The following is a 12,659-nucleotide window of genomic DNA, read 5'->3' as shown; positions in this document are numbered from 1 at the left end:
TGCGACTATCTAAAACGGGATTGAGGAGAAGTTTGGTATTCGGTCGAAACATTTTTTTCTTTCATAATGCTAAACAACGGTTGTTTGACCTTCTCAATCGCAACAATGTGGTACAAAGTGTGGTTGTAGGAGTGGTGTGTTGGCATATTTGAGATTCTCGAAGTGAGACTATAAATTCAAAACCTATGATGAACCCTGTTGTGACAACCCAGAGGATTGCAGCCTACGTGGATATGAATATGATTGATTTGCATTGTTTGAAGCCAGATCATTCACCAATACATGAAGCTACGATGCAGATTGAGAAAATGGACTCCAGGGCCGATTGTTTTGGTTTTGTTTGAATGTGGATGCATAAATCTTCACATCTTCATCTCGTTCGGTAGTTGGCGTGGTGGCGTGGGACCATGTAGGTAGGTGTCGTGTAGGTCGCCCCGATGCTTTCATGACATCACTACACCAAAATTTATAGAAGCACCGACTCTTCATTGCATCGCCACTCTGGAGCTGGATGAAGATTTTCACAATGAAGAAACGAAAACACTAGTAATCATTCGGCGGTTGCTAGGGCGCTTCGGCCTCGTCGTCCAAACGACGTGTGTCCTCGTGGGCCCATGGAGACGCCCCTCTCTCTCTCTCATCCAACCTTACCCCTCTCTTCCCTAGCCCATCTTATCTTCTCTCCTTATTCATCTCTCAATTCTTCCTCATGCCCTCTCTCAGTTCCCTCCATTGCAAAGTCAGATCATTTCCTTCTCCTATATTTTCGTTCCCATCCTCAACCATACCTCCTGCATGAGAAGCGTTGCTGCGAGAAAGGCCAACCGCCGCAACCGACCATCGATGTTGCAAAGCGGCGTCCGTGCTTCGATAACATCGGTGGTGCTCCTCTGACAAGCTTCTGCAACAAGGTTTATGTTTATGAAACATGCGTGTTGTTGCACTGGTTTGCAGCTGAGCTATGTTTCTTAAACATTTGGTATTGTTACAATGATGTGCAAACAGGGACACGTGTTTAAAACCCATGTGATGTTGCAACGGTGGTCGCGGTTCATTTCCGCAACATGGGTATTGTTTTTAAAAAAACCCGGTTTAGAGAGATTGCAACAGGGCTCCTGTTGCAGAAGGCCGAGCTCAGCATAGATCTTGTTTTAAAGGAAAAAAGAAAGGTTCATGGAGAGATCGCAACAAGGCTCCTATTGTAGAAGACGGAGCCCAACACAAATAACTTGTTACAAAGGTTGATACTCATGGCTATTCGGGGCGCCATACAACGCTGCCAAGACGGTCGGTCCTTTTAGATTATCACCCGGCCGATGCGTAGCGCTGCCCCCCAAACAATTAGCTATGAATAGGAGTTTTGTATTACTAAATCTAAAACATGAATGCTCGGCCAGAAAGTTGTGAACACACTGTACTCGTTCCACGCTAATACGCCGCAAATTAACACGTCTACTTAAATGCGATTAGGACATTCTGGCTTGTTGCATATGAGCCGTGACATGGGCGTGTGTTTGTTTGTCGAAGGAGCCATTCCCAGCCGCTCGATCGGATCTGCCGACGTCCCAACCAGTCGCTCCGATACACCATTAATAAATTAGCCCGCGAATTGGCCAATTGGGTTCATAAAAATCCCCAAAAGCAAACTTTTCCCTTTGCCCTGCTCCTCCGTCCAGCCAGCCAGCCAGCCAGATCCACTCGACAAAACCCGATCGATCGATCGACCGAGGCCAGCCAGCAACAGCAATCAATCACGGCACGATCCCCCGATCCATCCCCCCTCCCCGCCACCACCTAGGGTTCGTCCCTCCCTCCGCCATGTCCTCCTCCACGGCCTCCTGGTCGCGCTACGGCGCCGTCCCGGCCCCGCCCCCGCCGCCGCGGCCCGACGCGAACGGCGGCTTCGAGGCGGCGCCCTCCCCCTCCTCCTCCCCCGCCTCCCCGCCAGCGGCGACCGCGGCGGAGGCGGGGGTGGCCTTCTTCTCGCGCGCGGGGGCCAGCGCCGCGGCCGCCGCGGCCGTCGGCCGGCCGCGGGCCTGGCGGGAGGTGCTGGACCACACGGCCTTCTCGCGCCCGGAGACCTGCGGCGAGGCGCGCGCCCGGGCCCGCCGCAACCTCGCCTTCTTCCGCGCCAACTACGCGCTCGCGGCGCTCGTCCTCGTCTTCCTCGGCCTCGTCTACCGCCCGCGCTCCATGCTCGCCTTCCTCGCCCTCTTCGTCGCCTGGCTCGCGCTCTACTTCGGCCGCGGCGGGGACGCGGGCCCGCTCGTCTGCCTCGGCCGCGACGTCGACGACCGCGTCGTGCTCGCCGTCCTCTCCGCCGCCACCGTGCTCGCCGTCGCGCTCACCCGCGCGGGGCTCAACCTGCTCGTCTCCCTCGTCCTCGCCTCCGCCCTCATCGGCGTGCACGCCGCCTTCCGCATGAACGTCTACCTCGACGAGAGGGACGCCTTCGACGGGGACGCCGCCGTCTCCTCATTCATGGGCAGCACCTACGGCTACAGCACGCTCCCGAGATGAGGCATTCGATTCGATCCAAGGGCGTTTCTTCCGATCCTCTGTTCTTCGAGGATGTAATGCTACGGAAATTTCAGTCTTCCTAGTCTGTATGAGGTGTATAGGATCTTGTTTGCTTTCCCTTTTGCGGGGAGTTTTGATTTGTTTGTAGTCAGTCCACTTGGTGTTCAAGTGAAATTCTTAAGCTGATTGTGATGATCTGAAGCTGTTTTTTCAAGGGAAATTTTGTAAGATGTTGCTCCAAGGTGTAAATCATCCCTACTACTGACTAGTGATGGAAATAAAGCTTGTGAAATTCAGTGTATCTTGCTATGTTCTTATGTACCATTTTGAATTAACTAACAGAGTAACAGGGCCAACACAGAAGATTGATTCTTCGAAAAGCTGATACATGAAAGAGATCAGCTGATAGGTAAGCTCCAGAGTTGGGTTCATATTGCTACTATGTTTTCTTCTCTTCACAACTTTGGAGAACAACAATTGTTTTCGATGATGCTAAATCCTCATTCATAAATTCTGATGTATGTCTACACTAACATAGTAACAGGTCAGCAAAGGAGATTCTTAAGGAAGTGGATACATGAAAGAGATCAAGTGACAAAGTGAGCTCAAGAGTTGGTATCATGTGACTAGTAAAAAAGGTAGAATGCTACCTGTATTTTCTTCTCTTCACAACTTTGGGAAACAACAATAGATTTTGATGGTGGTAATTCTTGTACTTGTGAAGAACAGAAAACTGCATTCATTTATTCAATCATATAAACCTCTTGGTATTGTTTTACAGTTGCTGTTTACTAGGATTATGCCCCCAATTCCAAGAGTATGTTCCCTCTGTTTACTAAAGATTATGCCCCCACTCCTAAGAGCATGTTCCCTCCACCAACATCCTGATGTTTTTAATCCTCCTTACAACAGATGCACATAAAGATTCATGTGACCAGCCTGTAGTAACTTCAGAGTCAACTGTTCCCAGAATTTATATAGGGCCCAGTGATAAATTAAGTCCCACTTGGACCATGTCTTCAGTTAACTTAAGCGGCTTGGCATCGATGGCTTGCTTGAGCTTCCTCCCTAGCGCGTATGCAAGGGGAGGTGGTACCGCATTCCCGATCTGCCTGTGCTTGCTCCGGATGTTGCCAACGAAATGGTAGCCATCAGGGAAGCCCTGCATTCATGTCATGTTGTGGGATCAGATCAGAGTCTTCAACAAGATGGCAGCAGATCCGATTCATGGCAACGTGCATTGGATTCTGATTTGCCTGTGCCTGCCCTGGAGGTTAAGCCAGACGGGAAACGAGGCAATTGCTCTTGCACATGCACAGAACTATGATCTGATTCTGATAAAATAGCTCAATCTACTCTAGTAGCATTGGTGGGAACAAAATCTACTGTCAACTAGCCAAGTGTAGTTGCCGAGGCACAAGTGGATGCATTACTGCATATACTACCCACTATGCAGTAGCAATTTCGAGAGTGTTGATAGGGATATCTGCAAGAGTACTTGCTTACCTGGGATCGCGCACATTCACGAACAGTGATGATCCTGTCCTGATCAGGGTGGAAGCACATGCCGACCCTGCCCATTGGCTGGGGATATGTCCCTGATGTGGGGAAGTTGCCCTCCCAGTCCAGCCTCCCATACAGGCCTTTCCACTGATTGTTCCTCTTGGCTGTGTTGAGCAAGTACTTAGGGATCAGATCCACCGTTTTCCCTGTGGATAGCTTCACCTGTAGTATTCACATGATGAAAATTAGCTGCTAGTACATCACATGGTTGCTTACCAAGAATGTAGAGAGCAGCAGAGAATGTGAATAAGATGGCTGAAACTGAATGCTACCTTCTCATCTGGCAGGTCATGCCAATCACAGCCAGGGCGCTTTGGGATGTGCTTGCACCTAATGAGATTCACCTCGTTCATCTTTTTGGATATGTGGTCACTCAGCGAAAGCGTATCGCCTCGAATCTTCTTCTGGAACCAGGAGATGGGCTCGCCTCCGTACTACAGCACACAAGGGAGAAAGAAAATTCAGCTTGTACTGATCAAGAGCATTGACTGACACAAGAAATTCAGATTGTACGCACCTCTATTGTTGGGTTGCTGGCGCCATTCACCACCGGTGGTAGATCGCCGATTGTATCCCTGACTGTTATAGAGCGGAAAGGAGCTCCTCCAGCTGTGCTCCTGGCAGCAGCATAGTATTTACCTCCTGGCAGGTTTATTTTCAGCTCAGGGCTAGCGAAGACATGCATTGGTTCAGGCCAGTCAGGAAGAGTCTCCCAGGCGCGGTGGCCTACATGAACGCCCTTTTCCTGGACTGCGCGACGCCATAGGCACCTGCCTCTAGAATGCAGAATCGAACCTAGGAACATGCAGACAAGTTGAAAACATATGGAAGTTAAGGAAGACCATAGCACAAATAGAGAAGAGCAAGCGTCAAGGACCTGGTACCCCACCTCCTGGAGCGATGCTAGTGTCAGTCTGAAGGTCTGGCCCATCTTAAATGAAACAAAGTTCCTGACGTTTTCCAAAAGGAAGAACCTTGGCCGGAAATACTCTGCGAAGGACAGGAATGCCAGAATCATCTCGCACTGAACCTTGCTCCATGGGCTCTGCTTGAATCTGTTCATCCAGGAGAACCCCTGAGAAAAGATGCACAAAGAGCGTCAAGCAACAACGCAGAGGATTGACAAAACATGGAGCATTCATCTGGTGTATAGGTGAGGCATCTGACCTGGCATGGAGGACCACCATTGATGAATTCTACTTCACCGGGCATAGGGAGATTCTTAACCTTCTCATCTGGAAGTTTTGCTGCTCTCGCAGAAGCCTCGGAAGTGGAGAGGCAGTCATCAACATCGCCACACTTATCCATTATCGCCCTGAATATGAGAATAGTCAGAAATAAGTAATGGGTTTAGTGCATCCAAAGGGGGAAATGGGTTTTGCATACTTCAGAATTACATTGCAGTTCTCCACAAACACTGCTGCTTCAGGATGATTTTGAAGAAATGCTTGCCCAGCAGGTTCTTCATATTCGATTGCCCATTTTGTACGTGAAGCGCCTGTACAGTTGAATGATCAGAAGGTATGTGGTGGCCAAGGTGCTCTGTCTACGAAAATGCACAAGCATCTTATGAAGAACATGCAAATGGAAAACACATTACCAGCTAGGTGCAGCCCTTCAGACAAACCTCCACAGCCAGCAAAAATATCAAGGGTTGCAAGACAGTTCTCTGGTGTTTCATCCTTGTGTTTATCAGAACCGGCTTGCTCATCGTCACAAATCTGCTTCCCTTTATTCTTTCTCGAAGCAGGCGCCTTCCTTGCCAGGGTGAGCTTAACATTGGTCGGTAGCTGGTTCATAGACAAGGCAAACTCAATCAAATATATGAAGAAGTTTGTCAACAAGATGAGATGAACACAAAATTAAATTTGGCAATATCATTCTGACCTGCTTGAGAGCTCCAGTGCCAGGATCATATAAATGTTCACAGTAAAAGGCGTGCTCAACTACTACTGGAAGATTTGAATTTGGAAGGTCATCCTTTGCTGTAACCTCACATTTTCCCTCTATCATCGCAACAGGCACACTAACTATATTTTCACTGTAGTACACCTGGATCAAACAACAAAGAAAACTACTCCCTCAGTTCCTAAATATTTGTCTTTCTAGAGGTTTCAACAAGTGACTACATACGGAGCAAAATGAGTGAATCTACACTCTAAAATATGTCTACATACATCCGTATGTGGTAACCATTTGAAATATCTAAAAAGACAAATATTTAGGAACGGAGGGAGTAGATTAAAGTCCAAGTGTAAAAAACATAAAGTTAGGTGGAATCACAGGCACAATATGGTGGTAATGATGCACATCAAAAAATTTGGTAAACATAAGGCAGAGTGCCAAACCTCTCTGATATCTGAAGAGTAAGCTTTATCCGATGAAATATCATCAGGTCTGTATAGCCTTCTTACACTGACTTTTGTTGATTTCAGATTAGCTTTATGAGACCTTGAAGCACCATTGACACTCTGCAAACGACATACCACATAGGGCTTCAGGCGCACATTTCTTCCAGCCCGGTAGGTCCCACGGCCCTCGACTTGAGGGAAAAACTCGGGCCTGATATACAGGAAGTCATGAACATTGTATGTGACATTCTTGAGGACAAAGCTGGTCTCTGACAGTATTTTGAATTCATCACCAACCGCTACTCGCTCCTCACAGGAACTACAAGTGCCAGTTCCATTACCCATTTTCTCATAAGGGAGGGAGAAAAAGGCACCTTTCTCAGGACAGTATAGGCTTTTGCAGATATACTCCACCGGCAAACCTTTCTTCTTCCTATCCTCTGCATTGGCCTTCTCCGCCCTAATAGCTTCCAACTGGTCTTTTCTGCACTTGTGACCCCAGGGAATTAGCTGGAAGTTGACAGTAACTGATTCTCTCATGTCACCTACTTTGAACTGTAAACAGTCATTGGTAAAGAACACCTCTCTTTCGTTTGCGGCGTTGCCGAGGACAGTGTCCGAACCATTTTGCAGAACTCTTCCATGAATCATTTGTGTGCCATCATGTGTCTCATACATATACTCAACAGAACACATAATGGCTTCTCCTGAATCACCTTCCAATGTGACTGCCCCACCAACAGGAATACTTAGATCTCCAACTCTAACACTTCTGTACAGAGCTTCTCCAGCAGGTGTTTTTCCAACCATTTGACCTTCCCATTTTATTTCTTCACAAACATCTAATGATGTCACTCTAGACCTTGTTGGTGGCAAGGTCCTCGAAACATGTTCCTCGCCAACTTCAACCTCTCCTTCAGCATCATCTTCTTCATTTTCTTCCTGTTCCTCCTCAAATACCTTTTGCTCATCATTCTCACCCCCCTCCTTTGAATCCTCTGGGAAATGGGTTGTATAGTAATCACCCCATATCCTGCTGACCAACTTTGTGGTTGTCGCACGCATAAGATTTTGTTTTGATACTGGGGTCATTTTTGCAATTGGGTTCAGATTCCCTCCTCTCACAACTTGAGATTTCTTCTTCATTGCTAGCTTCGTGTGACCTCTTTCTTCCATCTTCTTGACAAGGCCTGTGATGAAGGCGCACCATCGAATGTACTCATCTGGATAATTTGCGAACTGTTGAAGGATTATCTGTCCATGCACCACAACATATCTTTCAACAAGTGTTGCATCTTTTGAAATGAATGCATGGTGCCCTCTCTCAAATTCTGCTACTCTCTTGGTAACATCAGCGAAAGAAAGTTTTGAAGCACGAGTGTCACACCATGGCGCATACTGCTTCGTTGGTTGGCGTAACTTGTACCTGAAATAATTTAAATTTTTATGCAAGTTAAGAGGAAGGTTTAATTGTGAGGGAATGCAAGATCCTAAGTAAAATGCAAAAGACATAAGATCGTAATTGCATGACAAGCTATTGATTGAACATGTGTGCCTGGAGTACAGAATTGATTCATGTTCTTGTCAACCTAACTGCCTCTGTTTCCTCCTCAATTCTGATTTCCTTGGGTGTGACAAGTGAATCTTCTTCAGATAAGTCAAATGCCTTCTCACTGAAATTCGAACGGGCAACTTCTCTTTTTGGTCTCTTGCAGCCAATGGCATTGTGACCAATATTGGTGGTAACATTGCTCTCCTCAATTATATTCTCATTTCTGCTTTTAGGCTTTGCTTGGTGCCTCTTTGTTCCTGAAAGCGATAAAAATGTTGGACACATTTTTGATAGAAATGTTAGACACATTTTTCAACAAATATTGGACAACGCTGAAAGAACTGAATGCAGTGCAAGTATATATATATATATATATATATATATATATATATGCATCAGATGAATCCCATACATAAAATATTAAAATGGCGGTTTAACTACTGATTCTTTGATTGACCCAATATGATTATGCTCGCTTACTACACATAGTGGCCTTGTAAAATATATTGTTGAATGATTAGTTAAATGCATGAGTCGCAAATGTACCAATAAATAACAATGGTGTCCCAATCCATAGTTTCATATACTACACCGCACATCAAACTTATAAAAACCTGGTGCATGTAGCTCCCGCTTGCGCAGGGTCCAGGGAAGGGTCCGACCACTTTGGGTCTATAGTACGCAGCCTTTCCCTACATTTCTGTAAGAGGCTGTTTCCAGGACTTGAACCCATGACCTCATGGTCACAAGGCAGTAGCTTTACCACTGCGCCACATCAAACTTATAAAAATAATAATATTATGACCGTTTATAGTTTGCTAATATGGAGAAGTGCAATTTTGTGGAAACTATAGCATTTCCAGGAATAAGTTTATCTAAAATTTGGGAACCAAAATAGCAAGGTAAGCACATATACCAGCAGTACCAGTAGAATGTGGAGAGTTCGACATAATTCCCCTGTAAAGTTTAGAATCAAGTAGATGTGTCAATTAGATGTTTAGATAAATATAACAATCAAATTACAAAATCAAGAGTTTAGCGGTTACACCGCAAATCAACAATTTGTTAACACATTTTCAAACAAGGACATATTTGGCAGACCTAGACATGGTGAACGCAAAAAATGATGGGGTGGGGAGGGGGGTAAAAAACTTACCTGGCCGGTTCAATCTACAAATCTCCAGCAAGGCCAGATCACGATTGACCACCACCGAAACCAAGACTCCTGCACAACATAACAATTAGACTATTAGAAAAACATCCTAATTAGAAGTTCAGATGTGAAAACACAGATCTATGCAAACATAACTAGATGCACCATAAATCAAATAGAAGCACGCGCACCCAAATTCAAACTATGCAAATACAACTAGCGATGTCACCATAAATCGAGCGTAGAAGCTTCACCCAGATTCAAACCAAATAGGTGACGAGATGTCACCATGTATAAATCGAAAATAGAATCACAGTAAGCCGGATTCCAACCAAAAGGTGTGATGAAATGCAAGTACACAAAGTGATCAGAAGAAATAAAGCAACCAAGAGCAGATGGAGAAAAATGGAGAGAGGCGCCGATGCAACCTAGCTATTGGCAATTGGGCACACATGCTCCACACAAGAAAGCAAGATCTACAGATCTGCAAGAAGTATCCATCAACCATCCACGGAGTAATGGCGTTAATTACCTCGGTGGTGCAATCTACATCTCCACCAAGGGCAGACCACAGATCCACCACCAGGGTCGAAACTCTTGCACAACAAAACCATGGAATAGACCTTCAGAGAAGCATCCTAATCAAAATTCTAGATGCGGAAACATGGATCTATGCAAATACAACAAGATGTAACCATCGTCACCTGGATTCAAACCAAACGAAAGGGGTGACGAGATGCAAGTAGAGAGAGTGATCGGAACGTATGAGTAGGCCAAGCAAGCAAGGGCAGATGGACGGAAATGGGGAGAGGTGCCGGTGACACGGCTCCACAGAAGAAAGGAAGATCAAGCCAAAAGTAAAAACACGATATAAACATGATCCTAGCACTGGCCGGTCGGTTGGCGATCATGATCCATCCAAGGCTAGGACAAAAGTATGGCGTCAGGACTAGAGTACACATGCACGTAAAGGAGGTAGATAACCACATGTAAAATCGGAGTGTGAAGAACCTCAGCAGGACGCGGACGAATCCCATCCATCTACACTCACCATGGAGGCGCGAACGTACGCGAGATCCTCGACGCCAAAACTCACGGAAAGAAAGATCGGAGAAAAACCAGACACAAGACGTGATTCCGGCCTCCCCTGCGTGGTCTCGGCTATCATTCATCCAAAGCAAAGTTCCGGACGGAAGCATGGCGTCGGGAGCACGTGAACAAGGTAGAAAACACCGGTGGCCGGTAGAGGACGCGGACGAAGCCCCTGGTCGAGCCTCACAAGGATCATCGGCAAAACGATCCACCGACCGGCTGGCTACACGTACGCACACCGCTAGATCCACGATCAAAAGTTTTGGAGAAATCGCGTGGCGTCAAAGGAGTACACGCCGACGCGATCGGCAAAGCAAACCAGAAACCAGGTCCTCAGCGAAACGTCCAGATCCCTCGCCACCAAAACCAAAACCAAACAACACGGCGAAGCAACCAAACCGAGACAAAAGACGGCGAGCAAGCACGCGCCGCACGCACGCGGTCATATGTATGTCTTACCGGGGCAGGCAGGCTGGCGAGGAAGGAGCCGGCCGGCTAGTCCCTCCGGCCACCGGCGAAGAGAGAGGAGAACGTGCGCGTCAGCGGGGGAGGAGGCGTCTCGTCTCGTCAGCTAGCTAGCCTCGCAGGTTCCGAAGCGAGCGACGAGAGAGAGAGAGAGAGAGAGAGAGAGAGAGAGAGAGAGAGAGAAGTGAGGATTGGAATGGAGGCGGGGTGGGGGTATAAATACAGGCGGCCGCGGTCTGGCTAGAGAGAGAAGTGGAAAGATGGCGCGGGTTTGGACTCTGGATTTTCGGGGCGGGAGCGAGGGCGATTTCCTCCGGGTAGGCTTGGGCTCGCGCTAGCTCGGGATCGACCTAAACTCCTTTCCCTTTTTGTTGTCACGCTGCGGGTTTCTTTCCTTCTATTGTTGGCGACCCACTCCCTCGTCTCCGTTCAAATGTGCCAGCTGCCCGTCGCTCGATCGAATACGAAAATGTGCCAGTGCTGCGCATTTACGAGGAAAAAACCCTATGGTATATTTGGGAAATGATTATGGCAATACGAAAACGATTGCTTTTTGTTCACGCGCTGTCGTGTGAACATCTGGACCCTCTCTTCTTCCTTGCGTCGGCTGGCTCCCCAACTACCACAACCGCCAACCTCAGAGCCGCCACTTCCTTGCATGAAATGGCCCTTCCGCGTTGCTGAGCGAGGCAACCCCCCCCCCTTCCTTCCCGTCCCGCGGTGGCCGGATCAGGTGTTTATCATTTTGCTAAAGATAATATCCATGGAGCCAATTTTTTTTGCCACATCCACATGGTACTCATAGCTTGAAAGCCGTGTCTGTTAACTTGAACTAAAAATTCACAAGTCATGTAGACTGAAAACTAAGGTTTGGATTTGGAACTTCATAGAGTTTCTAGACGACGATGTTAGTTGGAAGAAAACCATGACACTGATAGCGCAATGCGTTGCAACATATCAATACAAGGGCAACCACACAACATGTGGCATAGCCACTTCTATGGTATTTTACTCTTCCATGTCTTATTGTTTTGCTCCAAATGTCAATTTCACGTGGTGGAAACATTTTCCATGCGATGCCATTGTTACCAATGATGAATACACGCCAGACCGTAAGCAAGAATCATACATATATACTTTTTTAAACATCTTAGGTGTGTGTGTGTCTTGGGGGGGGGGGGGTGCAGAAACTTCCCACCTGAACATTTATTACCGACAAATGTAATTTGGCAAGATAAGTTGCATAATGCAGGGGTGGAGCAATGGCCGGTATTATCAGCCCCACCTCTCACATACACACATCAAGCTGAGCCAGAGCACATGACATAAGAAGAAAAGAAGATCAAAATGAGAGGGAAGGTTGGCAACAGGAGCCACCCGAAATCCTCGACACCAACAACCTCAAGAAAACGACACCTAGAGCCTGAATAGGTAAGCAGTCAACGCCGTCAAAAGACCTACTCAACCGAGACCACATTGCAGACATCGGTATGTTGCCAACGTCGTTGAACCGCATCACAAAGCCAAGATGAAGCAACTAGTGAACTCACGAAGTAGACGAGTAGATACACCACCTCGACGACTCGGAGCCATGACCCAATAAGGATCACTAACGACTAGATTCTGTTATGCACTATGGGGCAATTGTGGAAAAGTCTCATAGTAAGTAATATATTGTGTTACACAATAATTGCAAAAATAGAAAAAAACATAGCAGTGGCGGGCATAATCTAGGGCCCACCACTGGTACCGCTTGCGTTCTAATTGGCCAATCCAATATCCCACGGATTGATAAGGTGGCTATCATCCAACCATCCACACCCAACATGCACACACAGATTGTCACCATCAATCCCTTCTCCTATATCCCCGTTATCCTTTCCCTTCTCCTCTCTCTCTCCCTCCCTCCCCCCCCCTCTCTCTCTCTCTCCCTCTCTCCCTCCCTCTCTCTCTCTCCCTCTCT

At 47.1% G+C, this 12,659-nt stretch overlaps 2 protein-coding genes across 2 annotated transcripts; one reads left to right on the top strand and one right to left on the bottom strand.

Moving 5' to 3' along the window:
* Positions 1-1,639: 1,639 nt before the first annotated feature.
* On the top strand, positions 1,640-2,821 carry LOC119303573 (PRA1 family protein E-like). Its single transcript, XM_037580703.1, has one exon. The coding sequence runs from the start codon at positions 1,819-1,821 to the stop codon at positions 2,518-2,520; it is 702 nt and encodes a 233-aa protein (XP_037436600.1). The 5' UTR covers positions 1,640-1,818; the 3' UTR covers positions 2,521-2,821.
* A 672-nt stretch (positions 2,822-3,493) lies between these two features.
* LOC119300233 (DNA (cytosine-5)-methyltransferase 1A-like) lies at positions 3,494-12,524 on the bottom strand. Its single transcript, XM_037577258.1, is given in 19 exon segments — positions 3,494-3,682; positions 4,027-4,245; positions 4,356-4,517; positions 4,601-4,794; positions 4,797-4,878; positions 4,961-5,158; positions 5,251-5,398; positions 5,470-5,581; positions 5,684-5,873; positions 5,971-6,135; positions 6,432-6,989; positions 7,071-7,860; positions 8,015-8,243; positions 8,467-8,479; positions 8,903-8,943; positions 9,143-9,211; positions 9,672-9,762; positions 10,151-10,180; positions 12,516-12,524. Coding segments are annotated over 19 exon segments (3,489 nt in total).
* Positions 12,525-12,659: the final 135 nt, after the last annotated feature.

This window comes from Triticum dicoccoides, chromosome 5A (assembly GCF_002162155.2).
Source record: "Triticum dicoccoides isolate Atlit2015 ecotype Zavitan chromosome 5A, WEW_v2.0, whole genome shotgun sequence".
Lineage (NCBI taxonomy): Eukaryota > Viridiplantae > Streptophyta > Magnoliopsida > Poales > Poaceae > Triticum > Triticum dicoccoides.
The sequence above is the reverse complement of the archived record's forward strand: the minus strand, read 5'-3'. Positions and strand labels throughout refer to the sequence as shown.